Source organism: Colletotrichum graminicola, assembly GCF_000149035.1.
Source record: "Colletotrichum graminicola M1.001 genomic scaffold supercont1.9, whole genome shotgun sequence".
Lineage (NCBI taxonomy): Eukaryota > Fungi > Ascomycota > Sordariomycetes > Glomerellales > Glomerellaceae > Colletotrichum > Colletotrichum graminicola.
Window position 1 is genome coordinate 697,692 of NW_007361013.1, and position 22,881 is coordinate 720,572.

The following is a 22,881-nucleotide window of genomic DNA, read 5'->3' on the forward strand; positions in this document are numbered from 1 at the left end:
TAAAAATATACATTTGTGAGGACACCTAAGACAAGAAAGTCTATAAAGTGTATGAAAGTATACATCTTACCTATTTTCTGGTATCTAAAAGCAATAGGGCCATAAGATAAGGTTCTTCAAAACCAGCGGTCTTTTATGTCCCCCGAGTGGCCGTCTACTGCGCATGCCAGAGGCTGTAGGTGGCATAGGGGGTTCGCTGTTGCTGCTGCTGCGAGGAATGCTAGATAAGGTACGAAGGTCCCGTGGCTTTGATTGCATTTGAGGAGAAGGAAGTTCAACATGCTGATCCTCGCTGTGCAGGCCGAAGCTTACACCCCGGAAAGGTGAGGAGTACGCTGGCTGACTGGGTAGAGAGGTACACTGAGACTTTGGTGGCCCCAGTATTAGGCCTGTGACGAGGAAATTGGCAACCGCGGCGAATTGCAAGTGGTACGCCAGGAAAACGGACAGTTGAATGGCGAAATGGACCAGTCCAGCCCGACCGCCGTCGATGCGAGTAGGGTGGATCCCTGGGCCTCCGGGGCCAAAACTGGATGGTCTGCCACCTGCGTTGTGGAGTGTGAAGTCTCGAGGCGCGAGCACTCGACACGGCGGCGGAGGCGGCCGAGGACAGGTGCCACTGGCTGGAGGGTGACGGATGTGCGTTCGGCATCAAGGAAATGAGCGAAGGGGAGGACACCATTCATTGGACGGTTGTCGGGTGCCGATCCAGATCCAGGAGGCACATAGAATCTAGTGTAATTAGTCTCTTCCACTCTGGCGCTGTGCCATGCATGTGGGTGCTTTGATGATTCTTGATCTGATTCAGCCCAACCAAGGAGAGGAGAGCGGACGCTGTGTGGTACCTGTGGGAAAGGATTTCACGCCTTCGTAATGCAAAGCGAGTAGTGACGTGGAAGTTGGCCCCAGCATCTTACCAGGCGTGTGTGTGTCCACCGCCCGCCATTCCTTCATCGATATCGTGGACAACCATGCCCATAATCTCTTCTCCTTGTTTAGGTAGCACTCTTAGTATCCGTACAGAGTAATGTACGGATACACTGCGTGTCTCCCCGGGATCACCTGTTCACTCCAGGCTTCTCGAAGCTGCCTAGGGACAGGGCTCGGTGCTACGCTGGCCCACCAGGCAAAGCGGCTACGTCCAGTATTTGTTACGAAAGTTGCCTGGCACGCTGCGGTGTGTTGCACCAGGTTTTGATGTTGAATGGAAGATCATCTGCACAGCCCACAGCGACCAAGTGTCGACGTCTGAGTCCGCCCACATGTACTTGTATGGACGTAGACGCTTCTTCGGCTGCCGATGACTTGGTATGACACAGATCTTCTTGTTTGGCGTGGGCATTCGTCGTCTGTGGATGATGTATCACGTATTTCGGGCGTATCGCTGTCTCTTGATAGAAGGTTTGCTCTCGTGCGAGGCTTTGGAAGCAAGTGGCAGCTTTGGCATGCCCAGAGGTAATAGCACAGCTCCGCTAGTCAACTCGGAAGAGGGTACACCATTGGCTGTTTACGTTGGAAGTAGACAAGGAGCCAGAGCGGAGGTGGAAAGCCGTGGTCACAAGCCCTTGAGATGATGAAGCGTCACTAGACCGGCATTGGTCCAGTGTTCGAGCATCCTCTACACTATCAGAATGGCTCCCTTGAGAAAGGGGGGACGAGCCTCGAAAAAGTCCGGTTGTGCCCCCTGCTGTTTGGTAGGTTTAGACAGAGATGGAGGCGTCGGCAGCAGGGAAGCGTCAAAAGTGTGAGCAGGGGCTGAAGAAGCGCTGGAAGGTGGAACACGGCCTGAACCAAAACTGGAGTGAGATTAGCTGGGCCGCGAGACGGGATGGGACGCTGATTGTTGAGCATGCCGTAGTTCCTCCAGATCCTTTCGCTCCAATCGCGGCTCGCCTCAGCGCTGACGGCGTCCCCACTTGCGGTATGGATACACGGTGACGGACATGCAGCTGGCGAGCTGGTAGTAGGGTGGTAGGTAGTATGTGCTGTCTGGTGGCCGTCGTATCCGAAGCCGAAGTCTGCTGGCAGTGCGGAGCTTGGCTTAGGCGTCTGTGGTTCAAGGTGGGGTGACGCGAATGGGCCAATCAATGCCGGCCATCCCTGGGGGCAAGCCTCGGGGTATGATACCTGAGGTATCAAGATCTCCGCCTTCGATGTGTCCGTCCCGGTGCAAGCACCAGGAGGGCACCTGCCCAGGTAGGTAGGTAGGTAAGCATGCCCTGGATAGGTACCTACTGTAGTGTACTACGTGACTACCCACCGGTTTCTCACTTTCTTTTTTGCTTACGGATACGCGCTCGCCACTTGGTTTCGTGGTTGCCGAGTGTTGCATTGGGATCTCTCGGTCAAAAAACCCAAATCTCCGTCAACGAGTTCCCTGTGTTTCTAACGTACCGCATTTTTCAAGTACACTCCTTCGCCAGCAAAGACCAGTTAGCCGTTGATTGCTCAGAATGCCCATCTTTTCCCTTCATTACCATTCATCCCGTCTTCATCCTGCCGTTAGCTTCTTTGTGTCCTCCCCCCCCCCCATCTCTCTCTCTCTCTCTCTCTCTCTCTCTCTCTCTCTCTCTCTCTCTCTCTCTCTCTCTCTTTCTCTCTTTTCATACCCCTCCCTCATTTTTCCCTCCTTGTCTCTTTCCCATGTGTGGAGGGGGGCCTTCAAGCCGTCACCGGCGCTTCCTGAACCAGCGCAACTTTGATACTCGGATGGGGATTGATTACGGGTTTGCGAAGTGCCGCCCACTGTGCTTTGACTCTGCGGAACTAGTATACTTATGGAGACGCTAGGCAATCATGGCAAGTCAGGTAGCATAGAATTTGCAGTCTCCAACTTGACTGACTAGCCCCTTGTCTGTCTGGGTCTAGGAGCCCAGGACCCGTCCTCCCTCCGTAGTAGTGCACACAGCTCCTGCTTCTACTCAGCGTCCCGGAGCCTTGTCCTAGGATGTTTCTCTCCCTGTCCGTCTCCGGGTGTTGTTCCCAATTCCAACTGCTCTCCCCAGTGGGTGGGGGGCCCTGCCGTCCTTGGCCGATGCTATTATTGTTGTGGAGCGGACTTGTCTGCTCGCAGATTGCATATTCCCGAGGCCTAAACATCATGGATGTTGCTCCCGAGTTCCTCACACACGTCGCTTGGTGGGAGATAACGGGTGAGGCTAGGTACCGTAGACTTGTTTCCCCACTGCCTGCCTGCGTTCCTCTTTCGCCCTGTCCTGTCATCCCTCTACCGTTCTCTCTCTCTCTCTCTCTAGCCTTTAATGGCCCTAGGTAGGTAGATTGTCTTGTCGGGGTTTCCCGTCCGTTCTCGCCATACTGTGGGTTTTATTCTCTCACACGTACGTGCTTTGGTACTTTTATATTTACGTGGGCCGCGAGTGGATTTGGGAGACGCGGCATCTGATCAAACTCTGGGTAGCAGCTGACTCTTGCTTCTGGGTAGTTTTTGACACTGGAATCTCGGAGCCAGCCAAGTGTGCCAAAAACCCGAGAAATGACCAGACAGAGATACATGTGCTGTATCCGTACCAGGATACTTCTCATTAACTCGTGTGCCACACGAAAACTCTGGTACCCAGTACATGTACTTCTCAACCAGGCAGGCCCATCCACTCAATACATCTTTTTACCGACGGCTTTCATTTGTCTTTGTCGCTCAGCCCATCCGCGGCCATTTGCGGGAGCATCACTAACAACAGTCCCTCCTGCCATCCACATCCATGGTCCATGGTCCATAGCGGAGGCTTCGCCATCCCACATTTCAATTTGCTGCAATCTGCCCAAACGCCGCCAACACGTCTATTTCCTGACCGCCCTGCAGTGCCCGCCCTTGTCTACCACCGCGCCTCTCTGCCCCATTCATCTGGGTTCGACCAAGGATGGAAGTCGACTGTGGAGGACGGAAAACAGCCTACTACTACGCTCCTCGACACAAGACTGGCTGGAACCTTCGATGCGGATGACACTCGCATCTGCGACTTGAGTGTATGCCTGCGTGGCCACGCCCTGGATACAATGTCGGCCGGGCGCCACCAGCCAGGGGACGAGTGGGTGGTCAAAGCCTGCGTATCCAGATACCATCACGGCATCATCGTCAACTGTCCACCGCCTACTGGGCCGCAGACCACGCCTGCCACTCCATTCCTGTCTAGGAGGACGCGTGCATCCACCGCCTCCGGCTGGGTTTATGGCTCTCGTCAGACCCGGCTTGCACACCACACAGAACTCAAGCAGGTATGACCTCAACACTACTGCTGTACCTGCCCTGCTAAACTATCATGAGGGATACCTTCCATCTGACGATGGCGAATGAGCCGACAACCCACCGTTCACCTCCAGCCATTGGTACAAGGTAGTCGCAACGTGCTTACCTCCTCACGATGAGGGAGCTTGTGGAAACTCTGGCACTTGGCCCTGGACCTTGGCCCGTTCCATCCAAGATCTTGCCCGCATCCTTCGTCAGTCATTGACGCCCACACCCCTACATCACACGGAACCGCTTCAAGTGACAAGAAAACAACATGCTACCCCCTACCCACACCACCCACAGCCTGGGCTGCAACTCGCGTGTGCACGTCCAACCCTCTTGCTGCTGCCGTTGGAAGCCATCCCCTTCGGGCCAGGGGTGTGTGGGCAATAATGCAAACCAACACTGTCGGTTGAGCGAGATCTGTGATCCGGTCCCATCCGTCCCACCTACCATCCTTTTGGAAAGCGGCTTGTCATTCGATTCAATTCGATATTCTCACACCGTCTTGGCGCACGCCCCGTTTGTCTTCCTCCCAGGATGGTTGCAAACAATCAACGTTCCGTTTCGTACCTTGAGCTGCTGCTCAACATTGTCGAGTATGGGCAGGTACGCAGGCGGCAGGGCACACCCAGACACATCTCGCATACGTACTGACCGGGGACGCAGCTTTTCTCGTCTGGTGAGCACCAGACAGACCTGCGGCCGACGGACCGATCAGAGCAACAGCGAACATATGATTCGGTCTTTTGCGCGTCTTGCGACGATGCCCACTTTGAAGCGGGCTTTCCTACAAGTACGTACCCGCAACCTACCTATGTACATTGTACGTAGGTATGCCCGGCCGCCATCTAGCCTGTGCATCGTACCCACGGTTTTGGACAACCTGAACGGCATGTCCTGTAGTGTAGCACCAGGGGCTTTCCTTGAGCGGAACCACCTCCGTGGTTTTCTCGAAGTTCCTTCGTGCTTTTAGTACCATACCGCGTATTACTACAGACCCTGATGGAGATCGCGAGCTGTCTAGGTTCCAGTGTCTGTGCTGAATACCTCTCTCTCTCTCTCTCTCTCTGTCCTTTTCCCCTTCCTTTTTCTCGTTCCAGCCAGACGAAGGTTCCAGGTGTCCGTACGACCATAAGTCTTTCCCGGCTTTTTTTTTTGGGGGGGGGGGGGGGGGTTTTCAAGCCATGACTCCGTACTGGCCACGAGTGGGGGCTCATGGAAGCACAAAGGGATGTTGTCTCGTCCCCAAGACCCTGCGGGTCGTCCGTCTCGGAATTGGATGCGTATCCGCCTCATCCCACAGTTAAAGCCGGCCATCACTCGGTAACAGGATTGTCATGAACAAGCCGCTAGGTGGATGGCACTTTGGGGGAAACCACCAAAACATGCAAGGCAAGATTCACATCTCCATCTGCGCTACACACATTGCAGTGAGTGGCAGGGCGTATGTGGGGCCACAGAAGATGGCAACGGGCTAGGAGGGATGGCGGACATGGATCCGTGGTCCCAAAGAGCGGGTGTCCCTCCTGGTCTCCTCGATCCCCGGTGAGCTAAACTACAGGCACTGCGTGATATTACAACACCTCCATCTCGTCTGACCCATCAGTTCAAACTAGGTAAGCTTGCTGGGGAGCGGGGACCATGATCCTCGATGGCGGGCCACAACTGGTTGGACGATGACGGGGGCCTTGTCGGCTCAATGCAATAAAACCACCCCCTGGGCCACCCCGCTGAGGCATGTCGTTCCCCTTGGACCCCTTCTTCACCACTGGGTCCCTGGGCTGGCCGCTGGTCGTGGCGTGTGGTGCTGGCCTTGGACAAGTAAGTGCCTTAGGTAGTTGCTGGCTGCTGGGGCAGGTTGCCCGAGACACGAACAGGGGGTGCCATCTCCAGACTCCGACCCGGCGGCGTGAGCGCCTGGGCCAAGCGGTTCTTTTTGGACCAAAGGCATTCCATCCATGTTTTTTTCCCCCCCCTTTCCTTGCCCTCTTGACCGCCCGCTGCCCGCCTGTCTTGTCGGCCCCCCGCCCACGGCTCGTCTTGTCCTGCCTGCTCTGCCCGAGCGGTACGTACCCACTTTCTGCAGGCATTTGCCTTTCTCGACACCTGAGTCTTGGATCCCGCCATGGCACCGTAGGTGCAGTCCAGTTTCGTAGGTAGTTACCAGTTTACGACAGGGAACCCACCATCTTCGGTACGTACATGAGCGCGTACACCTCCGACGACACCTACCTACCGGGCCATAGTAAGTACTATACGTTGTATTCGTACAATGGGAAGGGGGGCACCACCAAACCCCATCTCCGCGCAAGGGCGACGGTGTCGGATTGGCAGTGCAACCTGGTCTGCTCCACAGTCCGTCCACTCCTTCCATCTTCGACTATTCCTCCCTAATCCCAATCTTGCCTGTCAATTGCCTTCCTCCACCCCGTACCGCAGTAGGTAGCGTACCAGAGACCAGCGCAAAGCGAAGCAAGGCAATCAACCGTCCACATCCACGTCCACGCCCACACCCATACCCACACACCACACACTCACTACCCACTGCGGCTTCGCTCACACACGCGCGCGCACCAGCACTATCGACAAGTCCGTCCCATGCTTTTTCCCGTCTGTCCCTTCTGCCCCTCCCCCTTCTGTGCTTCCATGCCCTCCTCCCCCTCGCCCCCCGGCCGTAGAACAGGTAGGTACTTGCCTACGGTACGTACGTGCAGGGACCAAGGGCAGCAGCCGCCTCGTCTGCTTCGGCTCTGAAATGCACAACGCTCCAATTGCGAGATCCCTGCTCAACCCATATGACGCAGCCTGCTGGCTGCTGCCGCCCCCCCTCCTTCTACTCCCAGACACCCTTGCAAAAAGGAACAGGAACCGGTACGTACCGCTCCTGCCCAGCCACGCCTGGGGACATCTGCACTCACTGAGCGGATGGGTACCTCCTCCCATCAGCTTCACATCCACCCCATGAACGCAACCCACGCTTGCTGCCTCTTCGTGCACACATGCCAAACCGTCCGTAGTCTCTCGAGCACTTGTTGTCTTTTTTTTCCCTTGGCCCACTCCGTACCCATGGTTGAGCGTTTGTTCCTCCGGCTGGAGCTAAGGTTTGATTTTATCCTTCAAGACCGATCTAGTATCACCCATGTCCTTTCCCTAGTTGCGCTCCCTTTACGCAGGAGAGCCCTTTCGAGCAACGTCCTCTTTTCCTCCTGTACATAGTCCGGGCCGAGCCCATCCTCCCCGACCTTTTTTATATCATCATCACCATCCGCCGCGTCTCGTCTTGCTCAGTCCAAGTCGTCGACAACACACACCTCTTGAGCAACAGCTTTACCATTATACGCTCACCCACTCACCCACATTCATCACATCAAACAACGCGACCCTCTCCACCACATCACCAAGATGATGCCCACACTCATGGGAGGTGTTCTCCCGGGACATATTCCGACCGCCTACCAAACAGATGCCTTATTCGATGACCTGTCAAGACAGATGGCCATCTCTCAGGCATCTCGGAGGTTATCCAGGGGCTCCAACGGCCAACGGAACGGAAACGCTATGCGTGTAGCAAAGCCCACCAGCGCCAACAACAGTCCGAGGTCGTCATCAGCAATACAGGCCAGGAGAAGGACTGTGGTGAACGACGGGAATTTGGCGAGGCGGAGACAGCAGCCCATGGATCAAGTCACCATGCCCGAGTATGGCTCTCAGTCTCGACCTAGCCGACCTCTCAGCTGGCACCCTTCCACCTACCAACACCAACAACACAAGATGCCCGCTGCCCAGCACATGGCTTCTTACCCGTTCCCTCCCGCCGCGTCGGCCTACGACACTGACAGCTACAACTTTTATTCGCAATTCCCCCCCACCCCGGCGGCTTACTCGTGCAACACATCACCTGTTGCCTCGTTCTCTCCCCTCTCTCTGCCCTTTGGCACCTACGACAACTCTGCTGCGTATCTGCCCGTGGAGGGCTGGAACGTTCCCCAGCAAGACCCTCCGGCATATGTCTCGTCGGAGGCTGCTGGATACGCAGAGCCCTTCCCGGCTCTCCCCACTACCCTGCCTGACCTCACGCCGTCTTCCACTTCCACGCATTGGCACTCGTACCCGATGGACGGCTTTCCCAGCACTTCTCCTCCCACTCCCGAGACGCTGCCGCAGGCTCAGCAGCCTCAACCCATTGTCCCAAACGAGGACACCATCCCTTACCAGCCTCTGGACGAGCCTGAAGAGGAGGGCGAGATCCTGGTCGGCATGGGCCTCTACGACGCGCCAGACAAGTACGACCAAGACCCTCAGCTCGACGCCTCCAGGTCCGCCATGTCTTCTCTGCTCGGCGCGTCATACCGTCCCCAGGAGGGTACCGGCAAGGGCCTGAAGTTGGAGGAGTCATGGCAGCCCCCTGACAGCGATGATGAGGACGCCGACCAGGACGATGCTGACGGCGAGGATTCTGATTAATGACACAAACATGAAAGAGTGCCTTGAACGGTACAAGACGTGCGCAAGCAATCATGATTTTACGAAGAAACTATGTATACTATGTACGATTGGAGGATGTAACATCAAAGGATGTGCGGTGCCTCTAGGGACGGGGTAAAAGAATCTCGTCATGGTCCGCCCAGGAGTGGTGGATGCAACCCAAAAGAGGCATATACCCAGATGGAGAGGAAGCATGCATTCCGACCAAGTGGCCCATGAGCCTCCAGAAGAAGCAGTCTAAGTACTGTCTGAGATAGAAATAATCACAAAGTGTGCCTAGCACAAAACATGAAGATCAAAGAACGCTTCCAACTTGCCTACCGTGTGCAGTCCCTGTCCATCTTGACCTCTTGACAAGAGAGGGGCCCAACCCACCGCCAGCTGTCAGCCGCAACCGATTCCACCTGCATCAGAGGACGGCGCCGGATCGAAGTTCAATCGTCAACACGGACACTAAAATAAGCGAGAAAGAGGCTCCCGCGCACGACCCCTGTCGAGGCATGGCATGAGCTGCATATGGGTCAGTGTTTCCCTGTCACATTCCGCCACTGAGCCAATCACGCATGTTAAAACCTATCCACCCCCGCCGTTCTGGCCAGCCCTGCCAGGTCTCGAAACACCCCGCCCGTAGCCCCTAGAAAAAGTCTTTGGCCGCTGCTCTGGTGACCTCACTGGCAGACTCGGGCAGCCCCCGATTACTGTGTGTCGTACTGTATACCTCCACCCTTCTGCCGTGTCGCCCACAGTGAAAGGCAGCATTAAAGCGGGGAACCTTTAGTCGGCTGCGCTGCAGCACTGAGATGGACCGTTGTCAGATGGAGCGAGCGAGCTGTGCAGCTTAACCCCATCCTGGATACTTTGAACCAGAAGAAGGTTCACTCGCACGCGGCATCGTCGTCATCGGTCACGAATCGCGAATTGCGACGTTTGGAAGAGGATCGGGGCCTCAGTTTGGGCCTCGCCGTGCCAGCGTCGACACTGACCGGGTCTAGGTATGGCCACACGACGATATACAATCACGATCAACTACACTAGATAGAATCCATGACACCTGGCTCTCTCGAACCATCCAGAATTGGTAGCCGAGGTCATCCCTCGCCAACCAATCAGTGTGACCCAGCCGACGATTTTTGGAGGTGTCGGCATGAACGCCTGCCTCCCAGTCTGCAGAGCGAGCCCTCTCAGTCCGATGAGTATCCGTAGCTGTCCGAGGACGTCAAGCACGCTACGCCCATCTCGCTCAATGTCGCCGACGGCAGGGCCCTCGACGCCAAGGTGGTCGAACACACCTTGGTCATCAACCTAACCCCTTCCCACAGCCATATGCACCACGTTACCGCCAGTCGAGTCTCGCCGTCATGAACGAGACCAGCTTGGTCGCTGCCAACATCCTTTACACTGCCACTGCCGTCGAGGAAGTCCAATGTGAGGGTGGGCAAGATCTTCGCACTGCGGCGGTATCCCATGGGTTCCCCCAATAACTCACTCGTCTATGAGTTCTTATGGTCGTCCCTTGGCGTCCGGCTCCTCTACTAGGGGGCTTCTACAACTCATTAGGGTGTTCGTCTACACAGGCTGCCTCAAGGACACCTCCCAACAGGTGCTGTTGAGTCCACTGCTCCAGCACTCCACATGGAGAAGAAGGACGGCCTCGCACCCACGAAGTCCAAGACCCATGACCCCAGCATACTAGGACTCATGACCGGCACGGTGTCTTCCATATTGTGAAGACCCTTGTCTAAGGAGAGAGTCGTCATCGGGCCGGATGCCCAGCTACCGGGTATCTGCTGTTGCGAAACCAAAGTAAAGCATGCCGGCATCTTGGTGAGGACACGATAGAAAACTGTTCATGGTTCGGACTTTAAACGGGAACATGGGGAAGGAGAAGCACTGACATGTCACGATACTTCGTCGTTGGTCTTGATTCATCTCATACGCGAACTCGAACATTGCATCAGCTCATACAGCGGTCGGCCAACGGCCGTGTGCTGGTGGGCGGAAACGTTCAGACGATTTGGCTTGTGAAGATCAAAGGTGAATCCATCCTAGCTGAAGCATGTGGTCATCGCTGAGTGACTGGTGACAAATTCGGCTTGACACGCCATAATACGCTTCTCAGGCTCGCAGCTCAGCATCGGGGGGCAGTAACGTCCAAGGCTGGAGGCATACTCAACCTGAAAGTACGACTCGTCTGATGTCCAATGACCGGCCGGGCTAGCCTATCTAGACAGCCGTGCGAGCGCCGCCTGGAATGGGTTGCCCCTGGATTGTGTTTCTGCCGGTGTGCGTATTCTATGTGCGTGCTATGTGCGTGGCGCTGGTTGTCCCAGAAGTTTGGCTGATGTGAGTTGGGGTCCTGTTGGTAGTGTATCCGATCTCAGTTCACTGCACGCTACGCACGATACTAATCGGGGGAATTTTTTGTGGTCTCTAAACTTTCCCCCCATTCCCCCCCCCCCCTACTCTACACTTCTAGGGAGACACTTTTGGCTTTTTTTCTTGGGCCACACCCCCTTGGATCACTCAGACTTGCGACTCAGTCAGCAAAGACTCGAAGAAAGAAGAAAGAAATCATTCCGAGATCCGTCTGGGCAACTATCGGCCTCCCCAAGCCGTCGCGCCAAGAAGACGAGCCACCGGCAGGATCCATCAGCCTTTGGGAGTGCTGTGAAACATCGTTCCTCCGAGGCCTAGCCCCTCCCTGCCACCGCCGGTACGAATCGCATTCGTGAGGGCCAGCCCGGATTAGGGTGTCGTATCTCTGGAAAGGGTGAACTCGGCGCAGGAGGAGGCCAGACGCCTAATCACACACTTGCACTCGTTCGCGCATCAGAATGGTCCAGTACATACTGACGCCATGGCGTGATCGCCGCGAGCTGCTCAAGGTTCGCCAGCAATTCTATCCCGCGGCCCCGCTGTCTATGGCCCCTGCGTTTTCAGCAGCACCACCACCAGCAGCAACAGCAACAGCAACAGCGCTCGCACCCGCATCCGCCCTCGCCTTACCGACAGCACCATCAACACGAGGAGCGCCAGCGCCGGCTCCGAGTTCAGCTACAGGAGCACCGCCCTCACAGCACCACCAGCACAGGACGGGCACGACAAGCGCCATCAGCGGCAGCAGCTATTCTAGCGTCGACAATGACGGGCTCCTGGCAGCCCAGCACCATGCCGTCGCCAGGGTGTCGATGTGGATGCAGCGCGGCAACTGCCCGCACATGGTCGAATCGACGGCTCTGTTGACGGCCGCCATCCTGAGCGACGGGGAGAGCAAGGGCAGCGCTGGCACCTACGCTGTTCGCGCCGCCTACGCCGCCGCCTTCAGCCGGTACGTTCCGTTGTCGTTGTCTCCGTCCCTCTTCAATCCAGGTGGCCAGAGGCCGTTGGCTACGAGTGCGTGAAAGCCTACCCGGGCGTCTTCCACACTGCCCCTTCCAAGCCTCCTTGACCTTGGACCTCCCCTCTGGTCTATGAAACAATCCAGTCTTCTGGGGATCGGGCGCCCTTCTTCCCTCTGCACTCTCGTTTCTAGACCTTCGCAGCTTCTCACATCTCACCTCTCTTTTGCCTTTCATATCGTTACCACCCCATGCACACTCACCCTCCCCCCCCTCCTCCCAGTGTCTCACGCCCTGCCTTCTTTTGGATATTAGGTGTTGAAGCACTCCTCTCCCGACCCCCGGGCCCGGACCCAGAGCAACTCACGCGGCCCGTCTGATGAAGGGCACAGTCGCCCGAAGTGCCCTGACGACCTGCTTAACCAGCACACCCCTATTCTCCCCGCAAACTCCCGTCTTAGTTCGCTTCTCGTCTCACTTTGTTCCCGTCTCACTTTGTTCCCGTCGCGCAAGTGTGCACTTTGGCCAGTGGTCCGATAGAGGTTCCTAGCATCGGGGAGGTTTGGGTTCTTTCCTCGAGACATGTAAACTCCCATAGCCCGCCCGTCGTCTTAGTCGAGATCTACGAAGCCTCCTGCCCCCCCTCTTTGGCGGCACCGACCAAAGGGCCGACTCGTGTCTGAGCCCGAGCTCCTTGCGGCTCTCTTTTTTGCTCGGGCTGCCTTGCCCCTTGGATGCTTCGCAAGCTGCTGGCTGATTATGCCATTGATCCGTGATTGCTCACACATTCTTTTCGATTAGGTTCGTGACCGGGCTCCTGGATGGACACCAGGACAAGCAGCGGAAGCTGAGCATGTACTCGGTTGCCAAGACCATTGGTCTACCGGCGACGTTCGTTGAGCTGCGACACCAGGCGACGCACGAGACGTTGCCGTCGCTCGCGAAGCTGCGATCCGCCGCCCGCAAGGCACTGGTCTGGATCTGGGAGTACTACTGGCAACACCTGGGGCCTGACGAGGAGGAGAGCGTCAAGGACGTGGTTCCTGAGAGGAAGGTCGGCGTCGCTACGGCTGCCGCGGGCCGTGCGGTCGTGGTCGCGTTCCTCGAGGAGCGGGACGAGGCACGACGCGCCGAGATGAAGAAGTGGATCGACGGGCTTGATGAGTCCCGGCTGCTCGCTACGCTGGACAAGGTCGCGGAGGCTCCGCCAAGCAACGCCGTCAAGCTTGCTGCGCTGCGGTTATCAAAGGGGATCCTGCTGAAAGGGAAGGGCATTGAGGGTGCGGGGCCAGAGTATGAGAGGGACAGGGGTAGGAAGGTGGATGAAATCAAGAAGAAGATAGCACAAGCGAAGGAAGCTCTCGCGGCGGAGACGCAACACGTCGCGGAGGACTCTGCGGACGACCTCGAAATCGATGAGGCCCAGGAGAGCGGTGGCACGGGATGGGCGAAGTTTGAGGGCACTTGGAAGCCGCGGCCGATTGGCGTCGCGTGAGGCATCCGGGTAGGCCCAAATGCGACATACTACGTGATTATTCAACACTAGTGCAGCAGGCTCCTGACATGCATGTTGCTTCTGGAACTGACGTTGGGGCGAGGCCACTGCCATGACCATTGCAGTCACGTGGGGTGGGGTATGGAGATACAAAGCGGATGGGGGGTAGCTTACCCAAACGAGGGAAGAGGTGGGCCCGCGGATTTACAGTATAACAACGTCACTAAACTCTGCCGCTCATATCGTCCAACACTACACATTTACCGTGCAATTGCCTTTCATGAATACCCTCATCGCAAGGAGGCCTTTTCTAAGACACAGATTCGGTACCGTAACCGCCGCAGTGAGTGCTCCTTGCACAAAGTCGACGCCCTCAAATGTGGGGGTGCGTGATGGGCGAGCGGCTAGCTTACATCATGGACAGCTCACGTTCACCAACGCCATGCATATCCAGTCTATTCCGATGTGTAAGTCGGTCTCTTTCATGGCCCTCAGGGGCAGCTGTGCAGCTGTGCGAGAGCCACATGCTGATTCGAGGGGCTTGTAGGGGTGGGCAGTAGCAACAACTACGCCTACCTGGTCAAGGACGACAAGACCAACGACGCCGTCATCATTGACCCGGCCAACCCGCCCGAGTGAGTGTTGCCGGTTCCGAACTGGAGTGAGGGTTTCCACACTGACGGATACCGTTCAGGGTGACCCCGGTGCTGCAGAAGGCCATCAAGGGCGGCGATATCAACCTCACGGCCATCGTCAACACGCACCAGTGAGTCCCTGACCCACGTTCTGCCCCCGGTGACGCGGACGCATCTGACACGTCGGCAGCCACTGGGACCACGCAGGCGGGAACAAGCAGCTCGTAAGTCGCCGATCGCCGGCACCGCTCACCACAGTGTGTGCTGACCAGACACAGCTAGGCGACCTCAGCCTGGAGAGCCTGCCCATCATCGGCGGCAAAAATTGCGACGGCGTGACCAGGACGCCAGGCCACGGCGAGTCGTTCAACATTGGCAGCATCGCCGTCAAGGCGCTTCACACGCCGTGCCACACGCAGGACAGCATCTGCTGGTTTATGGAGGACGGGGAGCAGAAGGTCGTGTTCACGGGCGACACACTCTTCATCAGCGGTGGGTCCATCATCTCTTCCGGCTGCCGGCCGCGCTGCGTCGTGTCGGACGAGACGCACGCGGACGGGGGGCGAAAGAACTGGCTAGAGAGACTGGGTTGCTGACTGGCTGGGCATCGCAGGTTGCGGCAAGTTCTTCGAGGGTAACGCCGAGGAGATGCACAATGCGCTGAACAAGACACTGGCCTCGCTGCCAGACGACACGGTCGTGTTTGTGAGTCTTTTGCCGACGGTCATCCCACACCGAGGGGTCAGGTTGCTGACCAGAGACAGCCCGGCCATGAGTACACAAAGTCCAACGTTAAGTTCGCTGCGTCAGTGCTTCAGAACGAGGCGATCCAGAAGCTGCAGGCCTTTGCGGAGAACAACAAGGAGACGCAGGGCAAGTTCACGATTGGCGACGAGAAGGTAGGTCTTGATCGCCTTGGGCTTTGGGCTCGCACGGCTTGAGTCAGAAGACGGCTGACATGATGTCGACAGAAACACAACGTCTTTATGCGCGTTGAGGTGAGTTGCGTTGCAGTCTCCGTGGGGGCAAGGGCAGAAGGAGAGGCTGACGCATGCACAGGACCCCGAGATCCAAAAGGTAACGGGGGAGAACGAGCCCGTCGCCGTCATGGCTAAGCTGCGCGAGATGAAGAACAACTTCAAGTGAGTAAGTGGTATACGTCTCCTTGCCATCGGCTATCTTGCGGCAGTTGCAGTTGCCAACGAGCCCGATGCCAGATCGGTTGGGGTCTCAGCTGACAACACAGTCCACCTTCCGAGTCGAAGATTTGATGCGTCTTGGGGGGGGGGGGGGTGGCGTTGCGGGGTCGGGAGAGGGGGCAGCCGAGGATATGCAAGAGGCGGCGACGGCAGCGGCACGGAAATGACTTTGAGCATAATCCGTCATGCATCCCGGGTGGAAGAGGGGACGGCAGCAAGCGGTAGGGGGTTGCCAGACTGTGTAACTTGGAACACCACAAGAGAACAGCGCAGAAGCATCACATCTTTCTTTATTCTAGGCAATGGTTCACGATATGTCTCCCAAGAGGCCCTAAGCGCCCCATCGACCGGGGTCGACGAGGCAAGAGTGCAGCCCTGGGAAGAGACGTCCGTCCTGCGGAGGCCCCCGTTTGTTTGATCTTGCTTCACTGTCCACACGTGCTCGCTCTGGGTTTAAAGCGGCAAGCTCTAGCATTTTTTAGAAGCTGATGTTTTCCCTTTTCTCCTTTGCTCTTCTCTCCGCCACCTCCGTCTGTCTGGAGATTTGGTTCGAGTTTCCCGGCCCACTGGGAAGGGGAAAGCTCTTGCCTTCGGACCGGCGTGGACATCCCGTCTCAAAGATGAGACATCACCGCGTAGGGCTCTGTATGAGCCGTTAGCTTGACAGCTGCGGCGCCCTTCTCGCATGGATTTGGGAGACAGAGGGTCGGGAATCGGCGCAGAAGTGCGACCTGTCCAGATATCCGAAGCCGACATTCACGACGAAGACGCGCGCGGCTTGTGGAAGCACCGGGAAGCCGAGAGGATAGAGAGCCCGATCTCAACGAGGTCCGAACTGGAAACACCTCCAGCAGTTCATGCCGGGGCGCGGTCGGCCCGAGTGGCTCCTGCAATCGGGAAGCCACCTGACGGCGTGGGCATCGGAGACGGCATCCTGGGGTTTGCTGGCAGCGCGAGAAGACGTTGGTGGCGGTGGTGAGTTGGTGGGAGTGAGGTGTTGCGGATTAGCGGGAGAAATTTTGCAACCGCGAATTTATACCGGTGAGGATTTTCACCGGCGGGGCTCAGTGCCATGTGTGAATCGCATCCGCACGAGGCGCTCTGCACTGTCCATCGGGTATACCCACCCCCCCCCCCCCCCCCCCCCACCGCCGCCGCCGCCGCCGCTGCAGCCGGTTCCGTCACAATCCATTAACGCGTCCCTTGCGTTTCCTTGACCTCCAACGGTCGTCATCGACCATCGACCGCCCCGACCACAACCATCACTAGAAGACAAGACGGCACACGCGAGTCCTCCGCCGCCACGCAAGCAGCTTCTGCAACTAAAACAAAATCAAAAACACCAAGCGACATCCAAGCGGCATCATCCGCAATGGTGAGCACCCCTCTCTCTCTCTCTTCCTCTTACACGTCTGCCTGCCTGCGCGAAACCGCAATAGGCCGGCCAGATCTGGACCCAAACTAACTGGCCTCCCCCCCGCCCGCCCAGCCCGCGAAGCGCAGACCGCCGACGACAGGCCCGCCCGCCACGGACGTGCCGCGCCCCCGCGCCTCGAAGCTCGCCAAGGAGCACAACATCTCGGCGCAGGAGGAGCGCGAGATCCGCGAGGCCTTCTCGCTCTTCGCCGAGCCGATGAGGGGCCGCGCGAAGGAGGGCGTGATCCCCACGGCGGACGTGCGGTCCTGCCTCGTCGCGCTCGGCATCCCGCCCGCGACGCGCCAGGAGCAGGCCGAGTTCGTCGAGATCCTGGACCCCGACGGCGAGGGGTTCGTCGACTTCGAGCCCTTCTTCGCCATCTGCGCGCTCAAGTACCACCAGCGGGGCCAGCAGAGCAGCATGGACGAGAGGCGGCGCGAGGTCGAAGAGGCCTTTGCCCTGTTCACCGGGGCGGGCGCGGGCGGCGGCGCCGCCGCGGGCCCGCGGGACGTCATCACGATCGCGGACCTGAAGAGGGTCGTCAGCGTGCTGAGGGAGGACGTCAAGGAAGAGGTTCTGCGGGACATGATCCTCGAGGCCAACGGCGGCGCGGGCGTGGGCAAGGGTGTGAAGAAGGAGGAGTTCGAGGAGGTCATGCGCCGCGCCGGGGTTTGGCGGTGACGGAGAGCAAGGGGGGAGGGTTTGGCGAGAGATTAGGGGGGGGAAGCTTTGCTGTTTGGTATGGCATTATACCCACGGAGCCTGGCGTTTTGGTAAAGCACGGAAGGGGGAACTGGTGTCGCTTTTCCTTTTCTTTTTCTTTCAAAGTCTCTTTGGTGGGTATAGGAACCGAATCGATCTTTTTTACTGCCAACAAACTCATCTACTGGTTGGTATTGATTGCCAGTACAACCTGGCTTTCTCTCTCTCTGTTGGACTGTAGACCTGTCATTGGTAGGCGGTACTAGTAATAACGATTCTATCTGATCTCAGCGCAGCCCGCATGCCGTCGGTGGGCGTGGGAACCCCATCACCCCTGCGTGGATTTCCATGCTCATAAAAACGCCCTTGAAATATGCATATACCCGCCTTTCCCCTGGTATACCGTGTCACGGCCTGGCACGAGAGGGGGGAGGGGGATATCCTCTTCTTTACAAAACCCTAAAAAAATTACACTTCCGTATGTTGGCGAGGTGAAGCCAAAGAGAGAGAGTGTCTCTCGTATCCGACCAGTTTCCTTTTGTGCAAAAGAAGACAAGGGAAATAAAAGTGGAAAATGATCTCACAGCCTAGCTCGCTTCTCAGAGACCCCGATCTCCTAAAGGGGGAGCAGAGTGCGGAGGAGGGTCGCAGTCTGCCCTCTAAGCCGTCGCACCTTCCGCCGCCTTTGCCTTTTCGGCGGCGGCCTTTTGAGAATCGATGACAGCCTGGAGCTCGGGGGGGGCCTTGAAGCCAGCGTGGTCCTGGTGACGCTTGTAAAAGTAGTTGTCGGCCTTGGGACGCAGCTCGGCGGGGAGCTCTTCGAGTACGCACTCGAGGATGGCATCAATGGACTTTTGCTTGGAGCCGTCACGGTGCCAGATGGAGATGAGGTGCGAGTTGAAGCGGACTGACAGGCCGACGCCGCAAATCTGGTCGTCTGGGAGGTGATTTGTTAGCGGTTATCACTTGCGGGACGAACGGGCAGGCAGGCTTACTGTCGTCCAGAACGCTCTGCAACTTCTCGCCAATGGCCAGCAGCTGCACACGGGTCCACACGTCGGGCCCGATGGCCTTGGGCACGCGGAAGGTCCAGGCACCGCCGTTGATGTTGCGACGGTCCTCCCAGATGGGTTTGAAGCCCTGCTTGAAAAGGTAGATGGATTCGCGCATCTTGATCTGGTCGACGGGGGTGTTGTTGTTGTATTTCCAAAAGTCCTGGACAGACTCGATCTGCGAGCCGAGCTGCTCCAGCTGCACCTTATATTCCTCCTCGCCGGCCGCCTTCTGTTGGTCCTTAGCCTGCCTGGAGGAGGGGATCGAGGATCAGTCGACTGGAGCTTCAAGGGTTTAGGCTGCGGGGAGTGCCATGAACCGACAGCACACTGTGCCGTGGCAGCGAAGGGACTCACTTGTCAAAATAAACGTTCCAGTAGTGTTGTGTCGGCAGAGGACGCATGGCCTTTAGGAAGTTGCGCTTTGCATCGTCGCGCTGGTCGGCCGGAGAGCTGACGCTAGGCGAGTTGGGGTCGGCGGTGGTGCTCTGGGAGAGTCCCGAGAGGCCACGGGTGAAGAGCGCGGGTCTGGCAGCCATGGTATGGACGTCGTGCGAGAGCTTGCGGGAGAAGCAAAAGTAAAAGAATGACAGAGGTGGAAATCGAAGCGACAGGAAGAGGTGTCGAAACGAAGTGTCGGCTCAAGATGGATGGACTGTCAGACGGCGGCTCACGCAAGTCGTTATGACACCTGGTCGGGGATCGGTGTCGGGTAGGCGTGGCCGAGAGGGGCGAAGACTGTTACTGGAGCCCTTGATCTGGCAGCCGGTCGTTGGTTGGCTCGGGGTGATGCGACGGTGCCCGATGAAGCAACGAGGGGCAGAAGTGGGCAGGACCGTTTGTGGTGCGGGACAGCTTATGTACACCAAGGTAGATGTGCGAGACCGGGATGGTTGTTGACCGTTGTCTGCCCGGTGTCTCTCCTGGGTACACTAGGTTTGTGGACAGCACAGTGGATGTTGCTGGGCCTGGCTGGAAAGGTCGGGAGGGAGGTGGCTTGGGGGGCTGTTTGGGATACACCAATCAAAGGGCCGTTCGGTGGGGATTTGGCGATTGAGGAGCGACGGTGCCCTGGGCTGGGAATTAGAAAGGATGACGAGACGAGACGGGATATCGGAAACAGACAGATGCCCTTGAAATGCTGCCACTCTGACGCTTTTGCGTCCTTCCAGTGCCGATCTGTTCAGGGCCTGGGACGAGTTTGGAAACCCGCGGGGTTGTAAACCAAAGCACCTGCCAATATGGGTTGGAGAGGGGCTGGGGGTTGTACGCAGTAGAGATTCCGTGCAACTCTGAATGACTCGACGTGCGGATCCAGTAGGTTGATGATAAAGAGTGATGGGAGTTACACACACGACAGGGCGGTGACCGAGGGAGAGGCGGTGGAGAGAAAAAAAAAGGGGGGAAGAGGAGGAGACGTGAATGGGCGGCGTACGGTAAGGGTAATAAGGTGTCGTCCGTCTCATGTCGCATCGTGGCGTGGCCGAGACGAGGACTCCTCAAGAAGATTACGGTTGTGCTTCAAGGTCGGTACATCGCAAGGAGGCAAAAGGAGAGAGGGCACTAGGGACTCCAGGGGAACTCCAGCCAAGACGACACTCGGTTCGAGGGACAGGACATTTTGGCTGAGGGACATCCCAGCGCCAGGTACCGCTGCGTACCGCGTCCAAGAGAACGGGTTGTCTGGAGATTGAACAGGGAACATCGGGATCTGAGGTCTGAATCGCAACAGAGCAGGGAACCTTGGCCAATATTTGGCGAATGGCGCCGGAGAGTCAGCAGTCAGCAGAGCAGAGTGTTCTTGGAGAGATGGGGGACATCAGCAAGGACGTGGATCGCCTCAGTCTCGCTACGGGATCCGAACCGCATTATCCGTACATCGTGCTACTCCTCGGTCCCTGGGGCACCAGAAGTTGAAGCAGACTTGAAGAATCGATGCCTGCTGCTGCCGCGTTCAGAGCAACTCTGCCTGCCGCCGCTCAACGACACGAGCCAGACAGATAGACCAAGCGCAGCCAACCAACCATGGCGACGTCCTGGCGACAGCCAGCGCCCACGGCCGTCCGTCCCGTCTTTGGAGACGTGCACCGAAGATGCTGGAACTAACGCTAGAAACCAATTGATCAAGGGCGCTCTCTACATAGTAGACGCCAGGCGCTAGGGGCAACTGTTATCTCGATCGGACCAGAAGCAGGCGACCCTTGGAGATGTTACTGAGTGGAAAGATGAAAAATAAAAATAAAAAAGGACAACGGTGCCCCCTCCTACCCCAGGGATGAGAGAACCTTGGTGGGAACATCTTACTGCCCTGAAACATCATCGCGGCCAGTGACAGCACGCGGCGACTAAGATGGGCAGAAGAAGCAAAAACGGAACCTACAGGTTCACATTCAAGAAGGTTGCTGTTGCTCTGCTGCGCCCTCACGACCATCTCAGTACGAGCTTGCAAAGGCCACGAGGAGAGACAATCAGGGGATTATTGATCAATTAGGGGCAGATCAATCTGGGAACAGGGACCGGGGCCCAGGCTTGTGCCGTGCCGTGGAAATACGGCCCAGCGCCGAAGCGAATCGGGGCCAGTTGCGGGTTCCATATGGAGTCCAGTGGAATAGGAGTCGCAGTAGGTACGGATATAGCCACGTCCACATGTCCGTCAAAGTCGACAAGTCACGGCCCAATACCTATGCCGTTGGAAACGATGCCATGTCTGCCGAGGCAGTGATATGCAGAGAAAGTCCTTGCTTTCTGGGCTGCCAGCCAATTACTGCGCAGTGTACTCCCGGAACCCAGGGTGTCGGGTCCCCGATGATGCCCTCGCCAATCCGGACTACAGCACTACCGTGCGGGCACACCACTTGGCGTCCCGTCCGCAACGTCTGAGCTGACGCGCGATAACAAAGCACGTAAAGGGCACACGCCCATTATATCCAATTGACTCCAGGCACGGCGTCACATCCCACACTCTATCGGCCCCTCGCTTCCCGATCCTGGGCCTCATTGGCAACTCGTCGGTCGATCCGTACATTTGCTTGCTTGCTTGCTTGCTTTCTCGCTTGCTTGCGCCTGACCGATCTGTCCCGTACACACGTAGCCCTGGGGTGCAGGAAAGCATTGGACAACTTCCGCGGAGCATGATGTGCAGGGACTCTCGTCCGTAGTCCTGGGGTTCCTGGCCCAGCGCCGCTACTGCCCCCCCCTTCTCCCTCTTGAGCTTCTGCCATCTTGATGCTTTCAACCCATACGGCCACGCAGTTTCCAATATCCTAAACATCTTTAATAGAGCAGGAGAGGGCGCAGGGTCTGGTTTTCATGGCTGCCGCTTAACCGGGCGTGGTGTAGATCGCAGATCAGATACTCGCCAGCCGCGGGCGTCTTATGCATGCGTTTGCCGTTTGCCGTGGCTGTCCCAAGCAATCCAACGCAATTCATCCTCCCGTAGCTGGGTAGTGTAGTTGACGTCCAGTCTCACGGACCACGTGCCCCTCACTGTCTCGTTGGAGCGACAGAATTCAGCCTTTTTGATCAGGCCTCTGGCATCGCGAAGGCGTCTGCCCAATCAATGTCAAACACCACACCAAACCGAATACTCCACGCCTAAAGCTTCTCGCCTCCATTCATCCCTCCCCCCTCTCCCTCCTTGCGGGGTGTCAGGGGAGTGGGGACTAGCTTATGTGCTGTCTCGCAGTATACCTGCTTCCAAGTAAGATATCATGGCCCACGTCTCCTATAGCATTCTGCACTTCGCGCGCGTTTGCGCGTCAACTCGTCGGATTACACTACGTTGCCAGTCTAGGTCGGACTTTCCACTCTGTAGCCCACAGTTCATATGGCACGGCAACTTTAGTTCACCAGCTCGTTTGTCGTCATCCCTTCCTGATGTTACATCCCTGACTCCTAGTCCGATCGGTCCCGGCCCTGACAGCGGCATCCCTATTTCCCAACTACCTGGGACCTACCTGCCTGGTCTCTCTCACAAGGAGCCGCCGAACGAAGCCCGGTCTGGGATTCGGTCTGTGTGGGAAAGAGCCTGTCAAGAAAGACGAACGCCTACTACGCACGTAATCTGGCTGGACGGGTCGTACTCTACAGGTTTCAATCGCGACGTGGACGTTGAAGTCTCACCTGTTCCCGGAACGCGGTTCCCAGTTCATCTCTGCCGTCTTGTCCTGGCCCAGAGGCCCGTATGAAATGGGGACACATATGTTGGCGCGCATACTATGTATGCAATTTTCGTTCTAAGCAGCCCTATCCCTGAATGCCAGACTCCTAAAACACCATGCTGCTTACCGTCGTGATCTTGACACTTTGT

General features: G+C 57.3%; 6 protein-coding genes across 6 annotated transcripts; 5 read left to right on the forward strand and 1 right to left on the reverse strand.

Moving 5' to 3' along the window:
* Nucleotides 1-7,651: 7,651 nt before the first annotated feature.
* On the forward strand, nt 7,652-8,713 carry GLRG_03177 (uncharacterized protein; the record flags this gene model as incomplete). Its single annotated transcript, XM_008093862.1, has 1 exon — nt 7,652-8,713. One exon carries the CDS (start codon nt 7,652-7,654, stop codon nt 8,711-8,713), a length of 1,062 nt encoding a protein of 353 aa, XP_008092053.1.
* Nucleotides 8,714-10,092: 1,379 nt separating this feature from the next.
* GLRG_03178 (uncharacterized protein) lies at nt 10,093-10,462 on the forward strand (the record flags this gene model as incomplete). The annotated part of the gene is made up of 2 exons (XM_008093863.1): nt 10,093-10,159; nt 10,335-10,462. 2 exons carry the CDS (start codon nt 10,093-10,095, stop codon nt 10,460-10,462), a joined length of 195 nt encoding a protein of 64 aa, XP_008092054.1.
* Nucleotides 10,463-11,568: 1,106 nt separating this feature from the next.
* Nucleotides 11,569-13,567, forward strand: GLRG_03179 (uncharacterized protein; the record flags this gene model as incomplete). The annotated part of the gene is made up of 2 exons (XM_008093864.1): nt 11,569-12,062; nt 12,874-13,567. 2 exons carry the CDS (start codon nt 11,569-11,571, stop codon nt 13,565-13,567), a joined length of 1,188 nt encoding a protein of 395 aa, XP_008092055.1.
* Nucleotides 13,568-13,847: 280 nt separating this feature from the next.
* GLRG_03180 (hydroxyacylglutathione hydrolase) lies at nt 13,848-15,348 on the forward strand (the record flags this gene model as incomplete). Its single annotated transcript, XM_008093865.1, has 10 exons — nt 13,848-13,910; nt 13,992-14,034; nt 14,115-14,202; nt 14,262-14,333; nt 14,393-14,426; nt 14,481-14,694; nt 14,816-14,907; nt 14,967-15,101; nt 15,174-15,200; nt 15,262-15,348. 10 exons carry the CDS (start codon nt 13,848-13,850, stop codon nt 15,346-15,348), a joined length of 855 nt encoding a protein of 284 aa, XP_008092056.1.
* A 1,425-nt stretch (nt 15,349-16,773) lies between these two features.
* On the forward strand, nt 16,774-17,499 carry GLRG_03181 (calmodulin; the record flags this gene model as incomplete). Its single annotated transcript, XM_008093866.1, has 2 exons — nt 16,774-16,776; nt 16,891-17,499. 2 exons carry the CDS (start codon nt 16,774-16,776, stop codon nt 17,497-17,499), a joined length of 612 nt encoding a protein of 203 aa, XP_008092057.1.
* Nucleotides 17,500-18,179: 680 nt separating this feature from the next.
* On the reverse strand, nt 18,180-19,111 carry GLRG_03182 (eukaryotic initiation factor 4E; the record flags this gene model as incomplete). Its single annotated transcript, XM_008093867.1, has 3 exons — nt 18,180-18,457; nt 18,516-18,823; nt 18,930-19,111. The coding sequence occupies 3 exons, from the start codon at nt 19,109-19,111 to the stop codon at nt 18,180-18,182; spliced, it is 768 nt and encodes a 255-aa protein (XP_008092058.1).
* Nucleotides 19,112-22,881: the final 3,770 nt, after the last annotated feature.